This window comes from Euwallacea fornicatus, chromosome 7, assembly GCF_040115645.1.
Source record: "Euwallacea fornicatus isolate EFF26 chromosome 7, ASM4011564v1, whole genome shotgun sequence".
NCBI classification, from domain to species: Eukaryota; Metazoa; Arthropoda; class Insecta; order Coleoptera; family Curculionidae; genus Euwallacea; species Euwallacea fornicatus.
Genome location: NC_089547.1, coordinates 2,154,557 through 2,179,056, shown reverse-complemented (window position 1 = coordinate 2,179,056; position 24,500 = coordinate 2,154,557). Strand labels below are relative to the sequence as shown.

Sequence of the window (24,500 nt, the reverse complement as noted above, 5' to 3'; positions counted from 1 at the left end):
ACTACCACTACAAACCTTATGGCAACCCCTTGAACAGCCCTTAAACGCCATTCTATTAACCTACTTACCTGCACGCACATGTCTGCACCTCTCATCCCTTTCTTTTTTATTGAAGAGCCGGCCGCACACATACACAAACCAATTATCGGCTGCCTGTCAGAGTTAACACAGTGTTATGGACTTCTCCTTTTCCTCCAGGGAGATTACGTCCAAAGAACTCTAATAAGCTGGTGTTTATCGGGAGAGGTTTTTGGTTTATTACGTCAGGATTACACGCGAAAGGTTTCCACCGTAATTAGCCCTGTAGGGGGGAACCAAGATAATGAAAAGCCGGAAGGGTATCTATACATAATTTATTAAGCTGTATTTACACTTAGATGGGCCTAATATCGACTCAAAATATGCACGTAACCGATTCATACGTCTTATTGCACTCTTACAAAAATAGCTCAGTCTTTATTTACAAAAATGACTTTTAACGAAAATAGTTTCACGGCTCCGTTAAGGCTCCAATTTGAAGCGTTAACAAAATCATGAAAGCCATATGGCACTAATATTAAAAATATTGTAGGAAAATGTAGAAGCGTCAACAAAAGCTGCCTATACCATGATCTTCTCTAGGGCGGTTTCGCTAAATTAAAGACAGCGAGCTATATGTTGAGTATCCGACAATTTGGTACGAATTGGAAATAAGTATCTATACATTCACATGTAATAATCAGTGCCTATTATGCCTGTATTTGGTAACAGTAATAATCTCGAGTATTCATTGAAAATATGTAAATTACAAAAATGAACCTCAAGTAACCGATAGGTGCGCGTAATGCAAGTAGTGAACAACTATACGGTGTAAAAATTTATAAATAGGGTACTACACATTCAAATGTAGCATTAACACACATTACAAGATATTGAACAACAAAGGTCCGTCTCACTAATCAATACACACTCGCGTCACAGTTCAAACCCACTTATTTCCAGCCATTATACGGTGTATCACAAAGGGTCAAAGAAAAATTAGTGTTGGGGTTGTTACGTCTCTATCTACGAAGGCCTTTGGGTCCCAAATTGTTTTAATTAAGGAGGAAATAAACACCGACACAGACACAATGCAAACCGTATGTGAAAAGTGGACGAATTTGGTTGCTACTCAATCCTTGGCCTTGGTTGGTGGAACCGTATACTGCTGGTTGAGCTGAGGGCTCGATGAGGTTTTCCATGTCTGGAAGAAAGAACCCTTTGGATAATCATGAAATTTAACATTACTTGATTATTCAACTATTTAATTTCAAGTCAAGTAGCTTGAAGTTTAGGTCGTATCGTGACATTCTACTAGGATGGTCTTAGAAGTACCCGACTTAGAGGATAAAGAAAAAAAAAAGACAATATTTCACATTTTTGAAAACAGTCTCCTTTGATTTGGAAAAAGGAAATAATCAACGGGGGTTAAATCTGGCAATCAGTGTGAATGAGCAAACAGTTTGAAACCAAGTTTGACTGATTTTGGCCATCGCGATGACCGAAGTAGAATCTTGAAACAAGACTTTCTTTTTCGCCAAATACTGTCGCTTTGTCCTAATTTCTTCGCTCCAACCGTGCAATAAATTTGCCTAATATTCTCCAATATTGCTTTTCCTTTAGGGAGATAGACAATGAAAATTGCATCTCAAAAAACTGAAATTATCACTTCTTCTACAGATGGAATGGTTTTCGCCTCCTTTGTAGCCTATTGTTCTATTTGAGTTCATTATTTTGACTGCTCTTCCGTGTCGGGTGTAAAATGATGGATCCATGTGTCACCCATGGTTATGAATCAACGAAAAAACTCGGCTTTATTACTGTGAGACTTTGCCAAACTCTCCCTGGACATATCTCCACGGCGCTGTTTTGGTTTAATTGTGAGTAATCGCGGCACTAATCTTGCAAACAGCTTTCTCATATCCAATTATTCGGACAAAATTCGATGTCCAGTACTTTTTGAAATGTCTATCACGTCGGCTAACACGAACATTTTTAGACGATGGTTTTCCAGTACAGTTTTGTGGATTGCACTAACATCTAGAGTGGACAGATCTGAAGTGTCATTGGGTCGACCACTGGGTCGCGGAGTTCATCTCGGCAGCTGGTACGACTGCCTTTAAATTTCGCCATCCAATATTTTACAGTTGTTATCGAAGAACCGAATTCCCTCAGAGCTTTAATGTTGGACGCACTAAGACCTCCCAAATCAAAGCATTGAATCAAATATCGGTGATAAATTTTTTCCATGCTCACAAAATCTCTAAAAACGTTAACTTAAAAACGGTTCCAAAACGAACACAAATCATCGAAGTACCCTAATACTTTAGAAATAAGCTTTTTAAGGTTAGGTCTTTGTAATATACGCAAGTGTTTATCCAAAAAATCAAATATATGTCGGGTCGAGTACTTCTGGGACTATCCTCGCACTTAATGGTCACATTATGCGAAGAAGAGAATAGAGAACAGCCGGCTCTGACAATGAAAATAAATTTGAGACCTGCAAAAATAGGCCACTTCTACGATTTCGATTTGCGTTTTCATGAGGAATGGCAGGTCTCCGATATTAATAATCCTAAGTAATAGAAAAAAGTTACGGCAATATGACGACATGGCCCCATTCTTCAATGTAAGTCAAGTGCCTTACGCGTGGTCAATTTAAATTAACTGTGGTCATCTGTGCTATTGCCTTACCCAGAGGTAAAAAATCACCCCTTCTCATCACTATTTATTTGAAGTCACACTACAGATATTAAATGGCCATCCTGACAGAACACTTTACGATAAAATTATAAAAACTTACCATTGGCTCTAGTTGTAAAATGAAATACTGGTGACAACTTATTCCACCCTTGGTCGTTTTTCGCTTGCACCCTCACTTCATACGTAGTCGCTGGTATCAGATTCTGCAAAGTATAAGTCATCTTCTGCTTCGTTACCCCCGGATATGGAGGTGGGGCTGCTTGTGGATAATTAGTGTTCACCACCCCAGGCCCAGGAATGCTCTGCAACAAGAATCAGTTTCTCCAATCATCCATCAAGGTCAAGAGTAACGTCCCTCACCAAAGAAATCCATTCGGGCTTCATGCCAACCAATCGGGTTCCATTTCTGGAAGCCCTAAATTCATCTTCTTGTCTGTGAGAAAGGTGGTGCCCTTGATGGTGCCTGGGCTGTAATCTGTAAAACAGACGGTATTCGATAATTGAGGAGTGGCTGTTTACTGCCCAAGTGAGCTGGTATTTGTCCCTTTCGTTGCCCATTAAAGGCGAATCGAAGATTGCAGTGGTAGCTGTTCCAGTGAGGTATATGTGTCCCCGCGATTTGCCATGCTGGTTTGAGGCCATGCAACTGAAAATAAAGAAACAAATCTCTGAGGACTTTTTCAATAAAAATGAACATAAATTGTCAAGCATCTAGTTGTTTATATAAATTTACATGTCGTTAATGCAAAACAAAGACGAAATTATGTATGGACAATCAGCTATAGCCAGTGGAACGCAAAGGGCAGAGAATAGCTATAGCTATACACCGATTGTCTCGGTCAATCACTTCCCAGGGATGTTTACGACCAAAGGGAAAGGGACATAATGCACCTTTCGATTAGTTCAAAGGGGGCTTACAACGTACGAGCGATTCCCTGCAATGCTTTCGTGCCTGTTGAATATTGCAAAAGGCCCTTATGCTGCTATGTGGCTATCCTGTGGCTATCCTGTGGCTATAGTTTGTGATGAAGATTGATTATAAATTATTCTGGCGTCAATCGTTAAATACCCCAAAATTGAGTCACCTAAAATAATCTAAATCATCGAAAGGGAGCAACAATTTCTATTCATTCCAGACCCTCTTAGCCTTAGAAGGCAATGCCATTTCCGTTTTCTTTTAACCACTTTATTGGAACTTTTCCAGATACCATTTTTTTTTTCGTTCTTTTTTGTGAATGGCTATGGATGCATACATGCAAGTGACTTCGTAGCAGGGGCAGACCACTGGTCAATGCGCTCTTTTGCTGAAGGTAAAGATTATCATTAATGGAAAAAATGCAGTGGTAACTCATGGCCTCAGAATTACACTTCATGATACTATCAGTTACCAAATGGTTCAATTTAGTCTAATTGAAACTAAAATTGAGGATATTCGAAGCGAAATTCATAGACTCGAGTCGAAAATGGGAAGATGCGCTTCATTGAAAAAATATTTGAAGGCACCTTAACTTCCACGAAATACTGCTAGAATCCTTTTGAAAGCCTCAGGAGCATCCACTCGAATTTTAAAATCCAATTTGCTAATTTTTATCAATTTCATAGTTGTTTTGAAAACGTTAATTGTCACAGTTATAGAGAAAAAACCATCTCCATTACCTCCATACCCTCCACAATCACTCAGTGTTCATTCTGCCTTAGTTTTAACGAGTTCTTCTATCCAAATGAGTTGGTGAAGCATATCTGCTTTTCCCTTTTGAGTTTGTTGTGCTATATCTCATTGAGGGTGCAAAATTTGGGCCTTTAAAATTGAGAAATTTCTAATTAAAGGTTTTCTCTGGATTTTCGACGGCATTTTGTACGGTCATTCCTTTGGCGGAAGAGGTCATTCGTTTCCTCCATGAAACCGAATAACCCACCTTTAAAGCTTTTGCGTCAACTCCTGGGAATTATTCTCTAATTGCAACTCGTCTATATTGGAGGACACTAAGTACTGATCTGAACTATTAAATAGTATCTAATAACTAATTACCCGCTTAATAACTCTTATGAATATTTATTGCTAGATGTTTTAATATGCCCATGTTATTTGGACCGAAATTTTCGCAATCCCCGAGGCTAGGAACGTAATCTAAATTATGTATAACGACTTTTTGCTTGTTCGTTTTTGTTGCGGGATTTGCGTTCACGTATGATAACAATAAGTATGTAATTTTAATGTGAAATTTAAGAATCTTTTGTTTGTGTGTAAACTGTTTTGAGCTCGATCTCGCTCTGCTGCAGTCAGCGTTCTTAGAACAAATAGAGCGAGGCAAACAAGGAGATAGTGAAGCGTAATAGAGCGCAAATAAAATTTAGTTGCGCTGAAAAATATGTGTTATGAATACGCGTTTGAGTTTAGTGCATGTATTTTCTCTATGGCTTTTAATTTGAAATTAAATATGGGCTAATGTTCAGAAATTTCAATCCTGAGTAAACTTTGGATTTGCTCGCTTTAAAGTCAATATTTGCTCTTTCGACTGATGAGCTTGAAATCCATTCTCTCATTGAATATGTTTTCTGGCAAGTCTCTCAGTTTGTCATAAAAAGTTTTTGACCTACTGCCCACAAAGTTTCCTTTAAGCTAATAAAAGTCGGCGATAACAAAGGAACGAGGGAGCGAAAAGCACGACTCAGTTCCCGGTTGGAAATCTTTGCAACGGATTTTCATTATATCTCAATTTTTAGTATAACCACCCGCAAGAGAGACAAAACAGCAGACAGCAACATATTTCCTCTAACTTTTAATAAAGATAAAGGATCCCTGGGAAACGTATTTCTAAATTATGTTTTCCCGTGCTTTTTTGAGAAAATGGCCGGCGAGGTGGGGATTTTTTTAGCAAAAGCCTTTTAGTTAAAACGGTTCTTTCGAGGCCCGTTCGTGTCACGCTGTTACAACCAGAATTAAATGTTCTCATTTTGCTGCGGGATATTTAATTAAGTTATTTTTTTTTTACTTGTCAGGCCTGGAATTTTAGTTCGTTTAATAATAGGAATTGGAACCTCCCACAGAAACAGTAAATCAAAATGGTTTGGGCTTTCGAGAGAGCTTTCTGTTTCCCTGAATAACCTAATTTGAGCTTAAAGACAATTTCCCGAATTTTCTGAAAGGGCTGGTTCTAAAACCTAAAACAACTTCAATTAACCTTAAAGAACATTCTCTTTTAAAACTAAGACTAACCTTGGCTGCCATAATACGAATTTTTTATTATCTCTCTGAACATATTTTGTTTCTCTTAATATTCAGAGAATTTCCTGTAAGTTAGTTGCGAAATTCTATATCGTATCAAACAGTCAAGAAAATTCGCCATAAAAAGAGTACAGGTTAACGTGAATAGGAACCTCTTTCTGTGAAAAATAAAAGGAATCAATATCAGGTTAGCTCAGGTTACTCAGTTAAATGGAAAATACCTCAAAATCAATCAAACTTAAAGCATTTGTTTTAACGCAATTTTCATCATCAGGATGGACAAGACACCTGCGTCCACATAGGTTTCATGCATAGGTTTGCCAACTCCAAGACGGACACGAATGTCAGCCACATTTAACCACCATTCTTGTTTCATAGTCACTCTCACATACTTCAATATTAAATTATTGTTTTTATGTTTTTAAATGGACGACATATAAAAATCAAATATTAGCGTTCTGGATCTCAGAAACAAATAAACACTGTTCCAAACTTCTAAAACCTAAATTTTTTTCTTACTGCAATAGAAGAACATCAAAGTAATAAGCGTGGTTAATATTGCAACAAATAACAGCTGAATGTTGGAAATCTACAATACACATTGATTTCACAGATTGCAGGAAGGTAATCCATCTTAATCTGGGCCATGTTTATCGCAAAGGCTTTGTGAGCTTTCCTATTTAGTTACCTCATTGAGAACTTTCAAATGGAAATATATTCTATCCTAAAGCCATGAATAATATATACTAATTTTAATGACAGCTCGCCAAATTTTACGTAAATAACCGTTCAATAATCCTAAGATATCAGAATCGAACTTAATGATAATTATCCTGAATTTTGACCAGATAGAAAGTTCTCGATAACACTTAATTCAAAGTTTATTTTTGATGGGAATTTTTATTGTGTAGGGATAAAAGTCGATTATGTAAATGTGGTCAATATTAGTAAAAATGTCTGGTCACGTATCTATGATACGAGCACGGGCCAGGTGCAAGTTAAGTGACAGACTAGAATCGTAGTGATTCCGTTCAGTATATGTCAAGATCTCACTGGCTCAAGGTTAGTAGGCACGTGTTTGGCATCGTCATACTATCGGGCTTTTCAACAGTATGTTTCTATATATCGGGTATTCATGCAAACCCTGGACATAGAAGATTAACACGGGAAATTTTTATTTTTTGCCCCTGCACGGATTATTCAATTCAAAAAAGTTTACATGGAGGTAGTACTAAAGGCAGTCCATAATTCTGCACTTTTTTCAATTTTTTAATTAAATCCGTTTTGATACAAAACCCCCTCCAAATTTCAAGGTTAGAATTAAAAAAACACAGTCTAGACTCTGACCAATTGTGGTCTCCAACAATGACGCAGGACATTTAAATTTTTGAAATTTGGAAACATTTAATGTCAAAACAACCCTGTGACCCCCATGTATAAGTTTTTCAATTGAATGATCTGTTCCAGGGGAAAAAATAGAAACCGATTTCTCATGTTAATCTCCTATGCCCAGAGGGCGTCTGGACACTCGGTATATAAAGAGCTGTTGGGAAGAACAATTTCAAATATCAGTAATACTGATTTTGCCATTGTGGGAATAGCGTTTGTAGGTGAAGAAAGGAAAAAGAAAAAAATAGTAAATAAGAAAATATGGGTCCATAACGCATGGAAAAGTCGACCAACTGAAGGAGAATTTGTTACATTATTTCTTCTTATATTATTTTCCGTTGCTCAGATCATAAAGAGCAGGATAAAGTTTTTCTTGTTCAATAAGTTTCTCAACATTGATTTCTCTACCAAAAAGAAAGAAAATCAGTAATGACTATAAATTAAAAAAATTAAATAATAATTAAAAATTGACATTATATTAAATACAATGAAATAAAATCACCGATTTTCTTTCTTTTTGATAAAAATTTTAAAGAAACCAGCGTAGCATTTCCACCTACTATCTCACGGATACGGGAAAAACTAAATGAAACTCGTCCATCAATTGTTGTCGATGGAACACAAACGTGTCTCGTGTCTGTGACGGACTCGTCCCGTTGACGTGAGGACAAAAACATACAAATGACTGTATTCTTTTTGGAACGGGCCTCGTGCGTGGTCCATCGAACACTCGTCCCGCATCCGGCCCGTGCCCGTATCGCAGATATGTGGCTAAACCTTTAACATAAGCAAACCTACATTTTCATTTACAGATTGGAATAACGTAAAGAAGTTTCTTATTCGATAGGTTTATTTCGAATGATGAAAGAGATTTTGGTGCTGGGCAAATTAAGTTTAAAAGTAAATTAATCTTTTTTATCCTGAATTATCCTAAGTGACCTTAATGGAACGTTTCTTGATTCTTGGCAACAAGAAGTTCCTTGAGCTACGTTCAGGTAACTTAAGCTTTATTTTCCAAGTTTTTCTGCATCTCGTAACGATGACTAACAGTCACGCTATAAACCACCCAATAATATATGTAAAAATACTGGAATGTTTCAACCCTCCATACACATAGTTTCTTTAGCATATCTCAGTTTTCTATATTCTTAGCTATAAATTCTGGTCTTTAGGCTCCTGCATTTGATTTCTCATGGAAATTCAAACGAGGTTTCAGTCATAAAAACATTTAAATAATAAAGTATGTATATTAATTCTATTAGAAGGTTCGCCTATTAACTCACAGCAGGCAACTCAATTTAATACATATTTCTAGCATTTACTGATCCTCATGGAAGTAAAAAATCGACACAAATTTAAAGGGCTGAAATGCCGTCGTACTTGTTGGATTGAAATAACCTTCATATTCATTTTAATTAGGTATTAATTCGATGAATTCTTCTGATTAGGATCGAAGGGAGGAAATCAGTGTTATGAATTCATACAGTTTTTATGTCGTATGCTCTCTTAAAACTTTTCGTTATAGAGAATTAGGTAGTTTAAGAAACCAGCGTTGTGTAAACTTACCAAACATAAACTGAAACAAACAGTTTTGAAGGTTTTCACAAAACACCAAGCCGACGTCAGACCTAGAACTGGGCAGCCGTTTCGTCTGTACAGCTTTTATTGTTCGTATGGTAGAGAATAGAGTCCGAAGCTTTCACTGTGCGGAACAGAGAGTTCTTGTACACAATCCAGTATCGTCTTTTTTGGGCAAAAACAATTTTCCCTTATCTGACTTTTATTTGCAGCGCTTGTTTCTCTTAACTAGAACTCTCCCCGTTGGGAGAAAATATGTTTCTTTTTACGTTTTTCTGAAATGGGGATATTTTATCATCATGGCGTTGTTTAAATTCAAAGTACAGCTCTTTTGAAAAATGATTTAAACCACTTATTTGTCGAGAGAATTAGCCGATTTAAATTTAATAGGAACTGCAGCGCAGAGGTTTATCAAAAAAGCGCTCTGGAAATTTCCTGCAGATGCTTTTATGGAAATTAAAATTTTAGCCCAAGAGGATCTTTAATATTAGTCTTCATGTGAAAATTTGGAAATTACTTATACAAATAATGTCCGTCTACTAAGCCTGTTTCTCGTTTCTGGATATCTCGGTGGATAAATCCAATACAGTGGGGCTTCCAAACATTTCGAATATAATTCCTCCATGAAAAATAAGAATCCATGGTTAAGGTAAAAACTTCACACTCTCAGAAATTAATGCTTTAGGAGTATGCTCATAATTCTGTATGTTATTTATTTATTTATTAGATTAACGGGCCAACTTAGACCAGTTAACGGTAAACAGCGGCAATATGATTAATCCTATGGTGGTGCCCTCAAGCGGCAGTCATTCTAAATTAGTTTCCCTCGCATCAGTTTGTCATGAGAAGCTTTGGTTAGCTTCTTCTTTTAAACGTGTTTTTAGTTAAAATTCTCGTTAATTGGTGAAACTTAAGTATTGTGTAGTGTTTCCAGAACTTTTAAGTACGTGTTTTTACAAGAGACTACCTTCAAGGCGAGCTGGAAAGGTAAGACTGGCATTCTCATAGTAACAAGTGCCAAAGTAAATCACCCGGCACTTTGTGGCTTTTTCATATAAGATAAATGTTAAATTCGGTCATTACCGGTGGTTTTGTATGTTACCTAATGTGTCTGGGTCTGTCTTACATACCTGTTGGACTTTTTATTGTTTTATGGAAAACTTTAGTGTTGAAATCATTACGAAGCTCCTTGTTCTCGAATGGCGAGTTCTGATTGGTCGAGGTGAAATGTAAGGTTTGGCGGTACATTTAAATTAGAATTCAATCACCAGGGCTTTTCGGAAAGTTATTCAAGTTACGTACTATGCTAGTAATCTCAGGGCACTCATCTTTAACACATTTTGTGTGTAATGCAATATAAAATAAACGAGCACATAGAATTCATATTGTAATCACGAATTTTGACTAAAAAAATTATCAGCTATTTGACAACGTCCATAATGCAACTCGTTTTATTTTATTATTTGATGAGAAATAAAACTATTTTTTGTTGCGTGTAAAAACATAGTTTTGAAATAATTTGAAATACTTATTTTTACAATTTATGACAGAATCACACCGTCACCAATAAACTAGTGAGATTAAGGGAGAACTTCTCAATACGATAAAAATGTCTTTATTCAACACAATGATCTCGCAATCACACCTCACTAAATGTGCCTAATATAAAATTCCATAATGGACAACGCGACTCGATACAATAATAAATTGTAGTTATAATTTTGACCGTTGTAACAGGTTCAAAATACAAAGTATTGGAAATTATTCGAAAATTTTCAGTTAAGCATATTTGAGAAAATTGATCTCTAAAATGAGTATTAAGCTTATCATAACCAAAGGGTGGTAAAAACTGTTAGAAAACAAAAGCGACTTCGAGAGGTTTGATGTCAAATCACCACCAGAGTGGCAGCCTTTATCGCATTCTTCTTACTCTCATATTTATTCAAAATAAACTAAGGGGCATTACATGTTTTTTCAACTCAAATATTAGACAATGATATAATTCTTGTTTTTTTACTTGTATATCCCCCTTGATCGTTTTTTTTTTTATCACTGAGATATTCATTCCTAACATGAACTGCTAGATCAATTATTTTTTTACGAAATTTAATGTTTTAAGATTGCGAAGTTCACGGAAATTTTCAGGACATTTATGAGGCAGAAAAAACTGAAATCTATTACGTTACTTTTATTAATTCGAACAGTACATATGCCCTAAAAAAAGACGCCAATGTTTATTGAATAACTGAATTCGAACCTCATAAACACTGTGATACAGGTACATATTTCAGTATTTGTATTAGAAAATTGGAGAAGGTTTTGTTATGCTGTTAGGTTAAGGTATAAGTATTTCAATATTCAGTTTTTGTCCTGCATGTAAAAAGTACAGCACACAATTATACGACGCGAGATGAACAGTAAATATTGCTTTGAAACATAATGACGTAAATCAAATTAATTTAAATGTATATAGTAGGAAGTATCGCGTACCAGTGTCGGTATATAAATGTTTCTCTCTGGAACATTTCCATAAGCAGTATTACTGTATGTCTCTATGTATTTCCGGTACGCGACATGCCTTACAATTAGACAAATGTTTGACGTTAGAGATCTACATATGTTATAAGAACAATCTATATTTTTTGATCAGAACCCTTTACGTTCAGAGTTTGAAAACTCTATCAGTTATTTTCCGCTTTTGTAATTTTGAATTGCATTTGGGATAGAAGACTCTACATTATCAGAAATTCTTCATATTATATTGCTTTGAGGGAAGAAATCTTCAATACCTCTATATAAACTTTTTATTCGTGCGTAAAATAATTTGATTTGTAAACGCGGCTCAGTATCATAAATAAATAGTGGAAATAATTTGTGATCTATAGCAGTTTCTGTAACAAACATGAACGCGGATTTACCCATATCCTTATCGTCGACTCCGATGTGTTCGAATACGAAAAAGTAACAAGAAATATGTCGTACTAAAATCAATTTCTAACCCATTCTATGTCCAGTTTGTCCCTTTTCCAATCCAACTCCATTTTTATTACGTGTGCGCTAAATTAGGAATAAATTATATTTAATCAAAACAACCCTATGTTTAGCAAATGAGTTCATTTCACCACCTATGTCGTTACTCGAACTGGCTTATGTCGACCTATAAAATGCGCATAGAATAATTTATAAACTTAGGCCAATTCTGCACGGAATAAAATCCCCTTTTGCGACAGAATAGTTGTGTTAACTTAAGATGGATTTAAAATACTTTTCTTTCCAGTGTAATTAAAAAAAAATAGTCACGTAGACTAATTCTTATTCTAGGTGATTATTTGGAAACACTTTTTTGCAACTTGTACAGAGTTTTTGGTTTACAGATGTTGGTCAGGTATAAAACATTTGGAACGTATATTACTCTGCCATTAATTTTCACTAAATGGCTTCAGTAAAGAAAAAAATTAAGATCGTGATCTTTACGAACAAAGAACACTTACCTGTAGTTGCCCATATCGATCAAGGAAACATTCCTAATGGTTAACGTGTAACGATTACCCCTGGCCTGAGTGGCGTGTTGTTCAGTGACCCCCAATTGTGTTGTCTCTTTGTACCACAGCACCTGCAATTTGTTAAACAATCCCCCTGAGTGTATATCAAAGTTTTCATTCGCGAGCGTAGAAAATAAAATTTTTTGCTGAGAGAAAACTAAAACTTTCCCCTCAAAACCAACAGCACAAAAATAATTTTCATTCCGTCAGGGAGAAGTCACTGGCGTGGAATTCCAGCATAACGTGGCATAACACGCCAGCGAATCTAATAAAATGAAATCCAGAACTTGGCTGAAAAGTTCTTTAAACAACTTTTTTTTTCAAATTTGATTTGTTTAAATGCTTTTCGCATGTCACGTGCATTGGACATGTCGTCAACATGTTATTCAATTAAATTCTGCAACTGCGCCGGAAAACAATGAACAAATGCCAGGAAATATTGTTTTGCAGCACTGAAAGAAATCCTTACACAAAGCAGAAGTCATGAAAAGTCGTTGGAAAATGTTACATTTTTGTTTGTGGGGAAGCGAGTTATTGTCAAAAGAATAAAATTTATTACTTCGTGTTAGTTCTGTGACGAGTAATAATTGCCCAAAGCGTTTTAGGTGTTAATACAAATTCATTGCGAGATGTAATTTCTTAAGTGATTAAATATTCATTTAGCGACTGTTTCGGAAAAAGTGTAACGGTAGATTGTATTGGAAAAGTATTACGTGGAGGTTTTAGAAAAATGGGAAATGTTACGTTTCATGTTACCGAAATAATCGATTACCTCGGCGTTTTTCACAGATAATGTAGTCACTGAACCAAAAATAATGCAGATACCATAATTGGAGAAATAGTCAACAGTAAATGTTAAATTTTTTATGCTTTATGTAGAACTACCCATCTAGCCAATTCATTTTTGTACGTTATTTCAACAATAATGTAAAATTTTCTAGTGTTATTCCCTAATTTTAAATAAGTGGTTTGCTATGAAATGTATTTTTGCTATACAGTAATTTGTGATCACGAGTGGTAATTTCTCAATTTTTATCAGACATACAGGGCGTTCCATTAAAAAACCTGACGTTGAAACTTGACATGTAAGGAAAGATAGCTTGTGGAACAAAATTGGCTTAAAACACGTCAAGATTGAAACTAAAATTTAACATTGCCAACGCTGTTATTTTTTACACACCATGGGTATGCCATAAAATGTGCTAAATCTAATAGACATTTTTCTGTCTTACTGTACGTATCGTTGCAAAATGATTTTACTTTTCCCCTTTCAAAATTCGTTCAATAACATCGTCACTTTTGAGAAATAAGTTCCAAAATCTGAAGTTGAAACATAAATATAATTATGAACTTAAAAACCGTCGAAATCCCTCACGGCTTTGAAAATTTATATGAAAATTTAGAGCTTAAGTAGTATGTTAAGCTAAGCCCCAGTATTACTTTTTTCGAAATTTTTCCTGTGGGATGCTGATTTTTAAGGAATAAACTCGAAAACCTCAGTTTTTAGAGACACAACTTTCATCATTAAAATTTCTAGGAAACAACTACAAAATGCATTCTACAAATTTTGTACAGTTCTTTTGAAGCGCATTAAATTTGAACATTTAAGTCTTCACAGACTAGTACTCGTATACAACAAACTTACGAGTCGTTTCATGGAATTAAAGTTTAATTTTTGAGTGTTGAGATGAGGGAAAACTATCTTAAGAAAACAAAGCTAAGTCTGAGAAAATAAGGTTGAAAGTACAGGATCAATATAAGATAAAAATCCTAACATAATTTTATAAAGGTTTATGTCTGCCAATAGTCATTCGCCAACAATAAAAATTTGATGGCACACAAGAAGACTCGTATGTTTAAAGCAGCCATTAGCATTGTGCAATATCGACTGTTGCTTCCATAAACCTGAATAACATAAAATTGTACATAATATATCCATAAGAGTAATAAAATTTAAATAGACTCAGGACGAAACCGTAAATTGCTCTTTTACGATGTATAAAATGAAGAACTTAACTGTCGTACTCTAACTTCCAGCTTGACCAACATTATTATTATTTCAGATAGCCCTGAAACCATTAGAATAAAGTGGTAGGAACTTGCTCCTGATTTAAAAAGCCGCAGGGGTCATTCTTTTGCATACTGAATATTTAAAAATATTTACGAAGGTCCACGTAAGGTTATGAATATTTGAGAAAAATCCTACCTGAGCCGGAGGTTCCGAGTAAACTATGCAAACCAATTGCGCTTCCAGACCGATACCCGTGTGGACTGTTGCTCGTTCCACTTCCACTTCTGGAGGATCTGGAAAATAAATAAACCAGAGTATTTATTAGAAAAGAAAGCATGAAATGCTCATCTTTGCAATGAGTATCAATTTAAAGAGAAAAAGCATCAATCTGCTGTTTACTTTCTAGAAGCCACGTTCGTCATCAGAATTCATTCCGAACGACGTTACGAGACGCAAATTAGTTTTCCAACTGCTTTTTAAAATATTTTAATTTCAACTTTTTAACTTAGTTAAAAGCTGGCAATGCTTCTTTCATATTTACCTAAAATAATTCCGAAGAAGCACGGAAGACTGTTTGTAGCACTGCTTTTTTAATGAAGTTTCTCGTTAGGCGCAAGACTGCGGATTTATGGAGATGAGGTATTTACAGAAATTAATTTATATGCTCAAAACTTTTAAAAAAATTGAAAAATTTGTGTCAATCCAAATGCACCTTGTCTCCTTTTACATAACCTTTTTCCTGAAGCAGTTCTTCAAAAGTATGTCAGACAGATGTCCACATTTCCACATTGATAAAATAAACACGATCTAGGTAATATTGAATAATTATTTAGCTGTGGGAATATTTTATTTATCAATTTATTATAAGTTTTACCTACCTCAAGTAGCCTTAATAAATGAATAACGCTGGTTTCATATTGGTGTTTTGGAATTTGAGTAAAGGGAGCGGTTAAATGGATATAAGTATCAATAAATAAATAATTTCTTTTTGTTTCATAAAATTTTAAGTAATTGAAAATTAATCTCCTGGTAAGTAATTAGTTATGTCTTCTTTGTAATCAGTTTTGCAATCAGCTGCAAATATTCCCATAATTAGTCTCCTGTTCCTATTATAACAAATTTAATAGCTATTATATCAATTTCAGAACAATTCTCTCAGTTTACTTTATTTTCTTTTTCGGTTCGAACACAAAAGGAATTTAGATGCAATATTGTTTTAATAATTTCTGCTGTTTGGCCTCTCGATTCTACTCTGTAATTGCATTTGTTGCAGGTGTGATAAATAATAAATCCCTGTCACAGATCAGGTTTTAATTAACAGACCACCTCGAAATTTAATCACATTTAAAATATAATTTTTAACATTGGATTCGGAGGGAATTTATTGATCATATCATAACTTCCATGATCTATTATTCATGTCATGAATAATCCATTCATGAATTTCTATTAGTAGGAAGATTTATTTATTTTTCATGATGTTCTTATCGATGTTTGAAACAAATAATTAATTTTTTATATATGTTTTATCATATTTTATCCATTTTTAAGACTATCCCAGTCTCAACTATCTAGTTAAGCAAGATGATGTTATAGCACTATATTGAAATTGTTATGGAGATTATGGTTTTCTTTCACGACATTAACATTTTTCAGTAATTATGACAGGAAGTACCGAATGAAAGTGAGACTTTTTCGCTGTGATCGTTTTTACGGTGATAATTTTTATGGTAGTTGTTTTCGTGTGATGGCAACTGTCACAAAAAGTATCTACTTTTATAATCGCTATGATAGTATTTCGTTTGACAAGATAATTTAGGGTAGTGCCGTCACGATAATTCTGGAAAAATCTTGAATCCAAGTATGGAACCGCGACATAGTGTATACTAGAGAGAGAGCGTGATAGTTTTCTTTTACGTGATTTTTCTCTCTCTAATCAACAATTAATTTAGTTCACATATATGCCATTTTTTTTTCATTTTTTCTTGATACAACTTAGTCACGAAATTAGTTTTTGTGAAGGTGATCAGAATTAATAAAATATTATTTAACGCGACATATAATTATGTAACACTTACATAATACGTTGATTATAATGTGCTTCGTGTCTGGTTCCCCTACCGCATTATCAGCTGAACACTGATATTGACCTGCGGTGTGTCTGTCGGCATGCTGAATAACCAAAATCATTCCCTGAACGCTCCTTTCCCCACTTGGCATTACGTTATTTTTCCTCGTCCAAGAAATAGTAGGAACTGGATTTCCTGAAGCCCTACATTCCATTTTCACCATCTGCCCCTGGGTCACTTCCAAAGTCCCCGAATGGGATACGTAATGGATTCTTGCAGGAACTGAAAGAAACACATTCATATTAGAAGCTTAAAACCTGTTGAAAAATTAATTTATGAGACGGGCTGATCTTTATTTAATCTCGAACCTTTCAGTTTTAACGGAGAATTTAGAGTTTACTTGACATGACATTCAATTGACTAATTTTTTATGAAGGCGTTATTATAATTGATACATTTTGTAAAGGAAATTTGACTTGATACCGGGATTAATCCTCTTAAAAACTAATTTAAAATTCGCCAATGAAATTAAAATAGCCCTTTAATGCTATATTAAAATCGATAGCAGTCAATTCCCTGTCATTGGCATATTTTTTATCTTCTATTATTAACCTAAACTTTTCAAAAAAAGATATCCCAAAAGTTCTTCAAGTTAGCAGGGGGAAAATACAATATAGTGCACTAGTAGAGATATACAGAGTGTATCGTGAAGTATTGGCCATGGTCTAAGTCAAACTTAATTGAATCTGACTTCTAAGCATTTAAAATGTTTTAAATTATTTCGTAAGGTATAACTACAACTAATAATTTGGTGCAGTTGCTTGGCCGGTTTATTCTCGATTAGTTTCTTTGTTATCCATTATGTCCGACTTAGAAAACACAAACTTACCAAGGACTTCCAGAGTGTGAACGATTTCCTTGGGCTCGATAGTACCCAATTGGCAAATATAATCTCCTGCATCTTGAGGGCGAACATCGCGAAGTTCGAGACTGTAGCCGCCCCCGGAAAGTTCGGGAACTCCCCCGATATTGGATGCTGAAATACAAATTTCCAATATAGCGTTAAATAGAATTTGAAATGGTTCTTGAAATTGTCGAAACGAAACTTACATCCAGATTCGATAGTAGGCGAAGGTAGGACTCGGAGTCGAGGATCCGGAGAAACTTTGATGGGTCCAGCGGTCAAAACTGCAATATTGCGTTTCCACGCCAACACGTAACTTCCTGGAATTATTAAAATTTTGTTCTATAGAAATTCTTGTTATATTGAAAGAGAAAGAAAGGTTTTCCCTGGGGACCCTCCCGAGATAGAAAGGCTGACTTTTTCTAATTTATATCCGCCCTACGTCCACGTATTACAACCCTTACCTGGCTGCGTAATCCTGCACGGCAAGATAACAGTGGCCCCTGCGGCAATCCGGTAGGTTTGTCCAGGAGTTACGAAGGTCGGTGTCTTTCCTGAGGGTATGTCGTATTCATTATGTTGGGGATTAGCATGTGTCCCTGAAAAGAAAAAATACTGTGTTAAACCCTAATCACTGAAAAGATTAGGTACAAGTAGTGAGTGAGAGAGTGTTAATGTCTATTTACGTCTAAGACACAGAATCTGCTAAATAGAGACAAAATCGAATCGTGATGAGAAGAATATTTAACATTTTCAAGATATCAATAAATTCTAATTACGTTCGGCGATATAGTCAACTCTTTGACTAATTAGCCAAAATTTTGGAAAAATACTGTTTAATGTATTTAGGTATTAAACACTTGTTATTATATTTTTTATAAAATATGATTTGATATTAAAAAAAATATTTTAAAATTTGCAACTTCTTCATGTCTCACGTGTAAGAACTAATCCGGATAATGTGCCTTGTTGTCATAGGGAAAAGTATTTTCCATTAAACGAATGTTTCACTTTAAACTTTTGAGAACTCTTCGTATTGAATTCTTGCTAAAATTCTTCAAGTTTATTGCTCATTAAATGCTGAAATTCTAAAACTGAAATTCTTCAGAATTGATATTCATTCCCCGTACTATCAAGAAACGTAAACATTGCGCTGCGGGAAAAATTTATCCGCAATCAAACATATATTCTATATGTAAATAACAGTTAATAAATTAGAATGTTATTGTAGTGGCCCTTTTTCAATTTCAATGCCACTACCAATTCTTTTACCAACTATGCCAGAATTTCATTAAAAAGAGTTCCCAGTACTGTTATTAATCATTTATACTCTATCGGGCAGTAATTTGTTTGACAAACAAAGTAACCAATGGGGCTGAAAAGAAAGTGAGAATAGACAAGCTCTGACGTGTGAAAGTAAGCATGTAAACAATGGCAGTACAGTGACGAGCTTTTAGTGTTGTTTGTGCCTCAGTATTCGTGGCTTTTTGTCTTCTAAAAACTACCGAGGTTTAGTTGGAAAGACCGCGCCTAACCAACACCCACCTGTCCAATTCAATATTGGCCAAGAAATTGTTCGCCGCAAATAAAGTTGTTTTCGTTACATTTTCGACATAAAGGAATATGAAAAACCAACAAACGATGTTTTGCGCTTATAAAATATTAATCAATTTACTTAGATATTTTTTATTTGGAAGCAGTAAAATGTTCGTCGAAATGAAGGCACATTGAAAACATTGCCGAAGGCCAGACCGAAAAAAAGCGGCTGTACATAAAATATTAGCATGAAAAGAAGAAAAAAACGAAAAAGCTTCCAATAATGTATATTCTTGAAAGCTTTCGATTAGTTTTGATTATAAGGCAATATTACGGTACTTCTACCGTTATTTTTTCCCTGTTGTGTTGTTTACAATTAAGGCATATAATCTAAAAGAACAATTTCAGAAAATTGTATCCAAAAAGGTCAAATATCATTTTTGGGCTTTGTATTATAATTATTTCACCTCTATAGAAAAAAATAACATAAGGCAAACATTTCGTAAGACCATTGACGCAATAATGCATTACGAATTCATCGGTTTACTTCTAGTTTTGCAAACTTGTATTTGTAAGTCAATGTTCTCCCTTATGGTAGTTGTTTGTTGATATGGTTACTATTATAAAATTTATAAGTCCCTATCTCCAAAACAGTTCGGCAGAATTTCATTATTGTTGTTGAAGTTCTTTTAAAAATTAATAAGAAAGATTGATGTTTACTAAAGGGAATTTAGATTTTTTTTATTGTTACAATGCCTGCAATTACAACATTTTTTAGGGTTTTAAGAAATTTTATTTCGCGTTAGATGCCAGAAGCATTTTTGTTAAATCTGCCACTGAGGGTTTACAAGGCGTCGGTCCCGGGAATTTTAATTTTGGAACCCTAGAGGGAATTTTTATTTTTTTAAAATGCACCAACAAATTTCAATAATTCATAGGTTATAAAGCAAGTGTCGGATGTTACATTGACGTCATCGAAACATCTATTTTGTCTCATTTAATAGATAATTTCATTCGCTTTTCGACTATAAACAAATAATTTCAAATGATCGTCCAATTTGCTAAAAATTTGGAAAAAAATAGTGTTTAGTGTTTAGGTGTCAACTATCTATTTGATGCTGGGATTCTATCAGAAGAAAATCACTGTTCACGCTAAAGATCAAACTCGGTCAAAATGATTTGATAAAAAAAAAATATTTTAAAATTTTGGAAAAACTTGGTGTTTTATGTATAGGAACTATCTCGGAAATTTTGCTTTGCTTTCAAAGCAGAAAATATTTTCCATCAAACGGATGTTTCGCTTTGAACTTCTGAGAATTCTTAATATTGAATTCTTGTAAAATTCTTTAAGTTTATTACTTATTAAACGCGCAAAAGAGAAATTCTAAAAATGATATTCTTCAGAATACTTCTTCATACACCAAGTTATCGAGAAATGTAACCACTAAGCTGCTGGAGCCAAACATAATACATAGAGAGTATTTAAGAAATGAGAAATTTATTGTAAATCCCTGTTACACACTTCATTTCTGTAATAAATTAAAAAAAAACTCAAAAACACTAAAATATATTATGAAAACATCTTATTTTTACAGGTTTTTAAACAAATAAGAACCATGCTTGTAGTTCTTTTTTTATTGTTCGTTTATACAAAAGCTTAAAACCATGGAAATCCAGTTGGGTCCTTTCATAAAGGACCGACGTACGGTACTGTTACAGCTATTGCTTTAAGAGCATTAATTATATGGGATTTCACACATTCAGTGCCGTGGCAGATACTATGTAGTGTGTTTTTCAGGTGTGCTTCATGAGGGCACAATCAACCTCTAAAATTTTGGTGTGGCAGGCCGGAAAGACTAAAGATGGAAGTGTAAAATTCGTTACTGTGGACTAGTATGGTATATTTTTATATCTGGGTTTAGCAAACATTCTTGTCAAGATCTATTCTCAAATGTGACACCTTTCGTGAATGTTACGACACTAGACATTCAGCTAAAAATTATTAACGACTCTCAGAAAGTTCAAACGTGTCGTTTTTCCTCGTGAAAATTCGTGTTTGGTAGAATGAAAGTGTCTGCCTGTACTGTCTAATGGCCACTTCAACCCATCATTAATATCTGCAAATCGTGTCTGTTCTGGCCCTCTTGCTGGAAATTCTACCATAGAGTCACGGAAGACATCGGTGCCTCTTAATCACTTCGTTATGCTTTTTATTTTTATTTTTTTGTGATTTTCTGTAGAACTCTCAGTGTGCAGTCAGCTGCTGAATGTGTTAATATGTCTTATTGCTATGATTAGAAAAGAGAACTGATTGAAACGTTTAAGCCTTCTTACAGAAACAAGCCTTAAGGATATTTTTAGTTTGCAAATCGTCGGACAAGATAAGAGCGTAATAGGATTCATCAATTATCTTTCTTTCATTATAACTTTAGATATTCTTTTATTCCTCGAAATTCCTTTATAAGTCAGCAGTCTCTTTCAAATATGAACACAAACATAAATTTTGCATTCAAAAGCAATCGTGCTGAGCGCACCCGAGACATAGACGATTTCCCCATTCCAGACAATGCATTCTCACCTCCCTTTCCATCTGACCCAGATGCAGAAGCTGCAATTTAATATCCAAGTCGCAATTTTCTGGAACAGACCTGCACTATACCCAGCTTATTTTCAAATTAGCATGCCCTAACTAAGTAATATCCAACTAATGGGTGGAAAATTCAAAATGGCGCTGCCGAGAACCGACTGCTTTTTAGATCTTTATATTAAAGTTTGTTATGGTGATGAAAAAGTCGATATTATGTGCATAATATCGAGTGTTGCTTATTAAGCGAATAATCCACTAATTGCAGTTCATATAATATGAACACTCGCTGCGGTCCTTGTTCCGGCATGCATTCGCAATTGGGGCTTACAACAACGAATCTTCCACTCGGATTGTTGCGGATTTCTAGAAGCAGAATTAATTCCGAAACTGTTGCCTACAAAAACTCCGCATGTATTAAGAGCGAATTGATTATTAGAAAAGTTTAAATTAGTTGAGCCACTCCAGGAGATTAAGCTCCAAAGAACCCCGTTTGGATTTACCTGTTCCCGGGAGATAACATTTTAGAGTCAGCACTGCAATAGAATGTATTAAGCTGGTTAATATTTAAGACGTAAGTAAGTCTAAAATAAACTTCGTTAGGACTGTGTTAATGTTGACTCGGAGGTAATATACTTCTTGGAATATTGGCGCAAAGTTACGGACTCATTGAGGTACAATAAAGCGCAAGGAAGGCGAAATCTTTACTGTCAAATAAGAGATGATAATAATGTGTTCTATATTTTTGGAAAATTGTTTCGGGATCGTTAACATTTTAAATTTGTTTAGACGATTAATAGTTGTGTGTTAAGAAATAATGATGTACGTCCTTAATTTTGACGCAGTAACAGTAAACGGAAATGTGCTTTTCTGAATGAAAGATTAAAAAGTATAAGACTGAGCAAAAATCGCGACATAGTAGTAAAACAAATCAAAATGACGACAGAGAACAGTATAATCTTCTAATATTAGTTAAAATTCAATCAATTACCTTTCATTCCAAGAAATCTTTCTCGGGAGCTTCATTCAGTGAGTTCTTGTGGAGAAAGTTGGGAATTTTAGTTTTTGACTTTATAACGAAGATAAATTTCTTTCTTTGACCTGGCTAGATACTTCAAGTGATCAAAGTTTTTTTGCGTTTGAATAAGCTTCCCTGATACCCGCGAGCTTATGCACCTGCGGTAACGTTTAAAATATTTTAGATTAGAAATAATAGCACAATTTTAAACTTTCTTGATCGTATCTCCGCATTTTTGTCTCCTCATTGTTATATTGTAGAAATGAAATTAATGATGTCGCAGTACATAATCAATTAAAAGCTTGCCTTTATGGAAGTATCACTACGGTCCCCGCTATATGGGTACACTGGAAAAATTCAGGCTAGCACACGTGCGGTTTATAGAACTTTTCAGCCTCAGTCCTCATCTGTCTAGATATTAAAACGATTCCCAAAAAAACTTCAGGTTGCATCAAATCTTGCTTCATTAATCATTGCAATTGAATCACAAATAATGGTGGTAAAGATTCACTTTAAGGCGCGGTCCTTCAGTCTCCTACTAAAACTACATGTGAACGAACTTACAGTCCAGAGTCACCATTAGTCACGTGTGTCTCTATTAATTACGAAAGAGGTTTATATAGCTGTCCATCCTTCAACTGATGGTTAAGCTTTCATTTCAGTTTGAAAAACACTTCATCTGCCAGTTAATTGTTAACTGACAGCTGTCGTTCTCTCCCTGGACATTGAAATATCATTGGTCCCAAGCGAATTTGATAAAGTTCAAGTTACAGTAGGTTAAATGTGTTTAACTGGAATTAAGGGAATTTGTCTTTTCTCTGTCTGTCTTGATCGGGACGGTTGAGGGTCGTCAGAGGCCAAAACTGAAAATTGAACACTGACAATCCTGAGTAACATGGACAGAAACCGGGCCCGAAATTGTTAGTCTTAATTTACGGCGAATTCTCTTAGTCGAGAACGTCAGCATAGAGCCTAAAAGATCTTAAGGTCTTAAAGTAAAACAATCTGTGTTTGTTAATTTTAGTTGCTGTGACGTTAGTAAGGTTAGTTTGGGTTCAAAAGTAAATGAAGTAATTAGAATAAGGGAGGAAATTGTCGTTTCAAGGTAGTAGACCGAAAAATGTTATTGACCCTATAGTGTTCTAGAGTTTTCTTTTGTTCTCACCGCGATATGATCATTATGTTGTGTTGTTTATTTTGTTTCAAAACATTTGTTTACCACATTTGATATTGGACACATTGTATATTATTTCGTGTCGTGCATTGTTACCGTTATTCGATCGGTGAACTGTACGCTTACAAAAGGACTGTGGACATTTTTGAATGTTTGAAATCTATTATATCGCTGGTATCGTTGGACCTATGACTAGTACTTTCGCAAAAAGCAAATCGTGAAGTTGTTGTATATTTCTGTGCCCCTATCGTTTCTTAGATGATTCAGTTGTCTAACAGTCTAGCAAAGAACGAGATGTTTGTAATGTGGAACTGTTGATCGGGAAAGGTTGGAATACTTTAATATCAAAGACTCGCGAGATACAAGTCACTAGTTAGTAAAAATGCATGTCGTATAAGTGTCATATAGTATCGCGCGTGCTAGTGGGTGTCGCCAAAAACTTTTTTTTTGTTGTATAAAATCGAAGTTGTAGTGCTCATTCCATTCGTGGTCAGAAGTGCATTCCCCCCTCATTGGTAACTAGAACAATATCACTATGAATTAATCTTTTTTTTGTTTGGAAGTTGTAATAATTTAATACGCGATTTACGATAATTTAAACAGAAGCACGAAATAAATTTACACATCAAAACCATAACGGGAATTAAAAACCTTTTACATTTTAACACATATTTTTGTATATAAATTTCGATAATAAAACAACAAAGTTAATTTACAGCGAGTTATTGACAGACACGTTTATTTATAT

The 24,500-nt window shown here is 34.8% G+C and overlaps 1 protein-coding gene across 1 annotated transcript in view; it reads right to left on the bottom strand.

The window, feature by feature from the left end:
* Window positions 1-337: 337 nt before the first annotated feature.
* LOC136340308 (protein amalgam-like) overlaps window positions 338-24,500 on the bottom strand; it is a 74,825-nt gene continuing 50,662 nt past the window's right edge. Inside the window, exons 2-10 of the mRNA XM_066284282.1 lie at window positions 17,905-18,039; window positions 17,647-17,760; window positions 17,426-17,572; window positions 16,546-16,818; window positions 14,663-14,760; window positions 12,406-12,527; window positions 3,082-3,367; window positions 2,822-3,023; window positions 338-1,222 (exon numbers count right to left, since the gene is read on the bottom strand). Coding sequence (XP_066140379.1) covers window positions 1,074-1,222; window positions 2,822-3,023; window positions 3,082-3,367; window positions 12,406-12,527; window positions 14,663-14,760; window positions 16,546-16,818; window positions 17,426-17,572; window positions 17,647-17,760; window positions 17,905-18,039 — 1,526 coding nt within the window. The 3' untranslated portion in view covers window positions 338-1,073. The remainder of the gene's footprint in view (window positions 1,223-2,821; window positions 3,024-3,081; window positions 3,368-12,405; window positions 12,528-14,662; window positions 14,761-16,545; window positions 16,819-17,425; window positions 17,573-17,646; window positions 17,761-17,904; window positions 18,040-24,500) is intronic.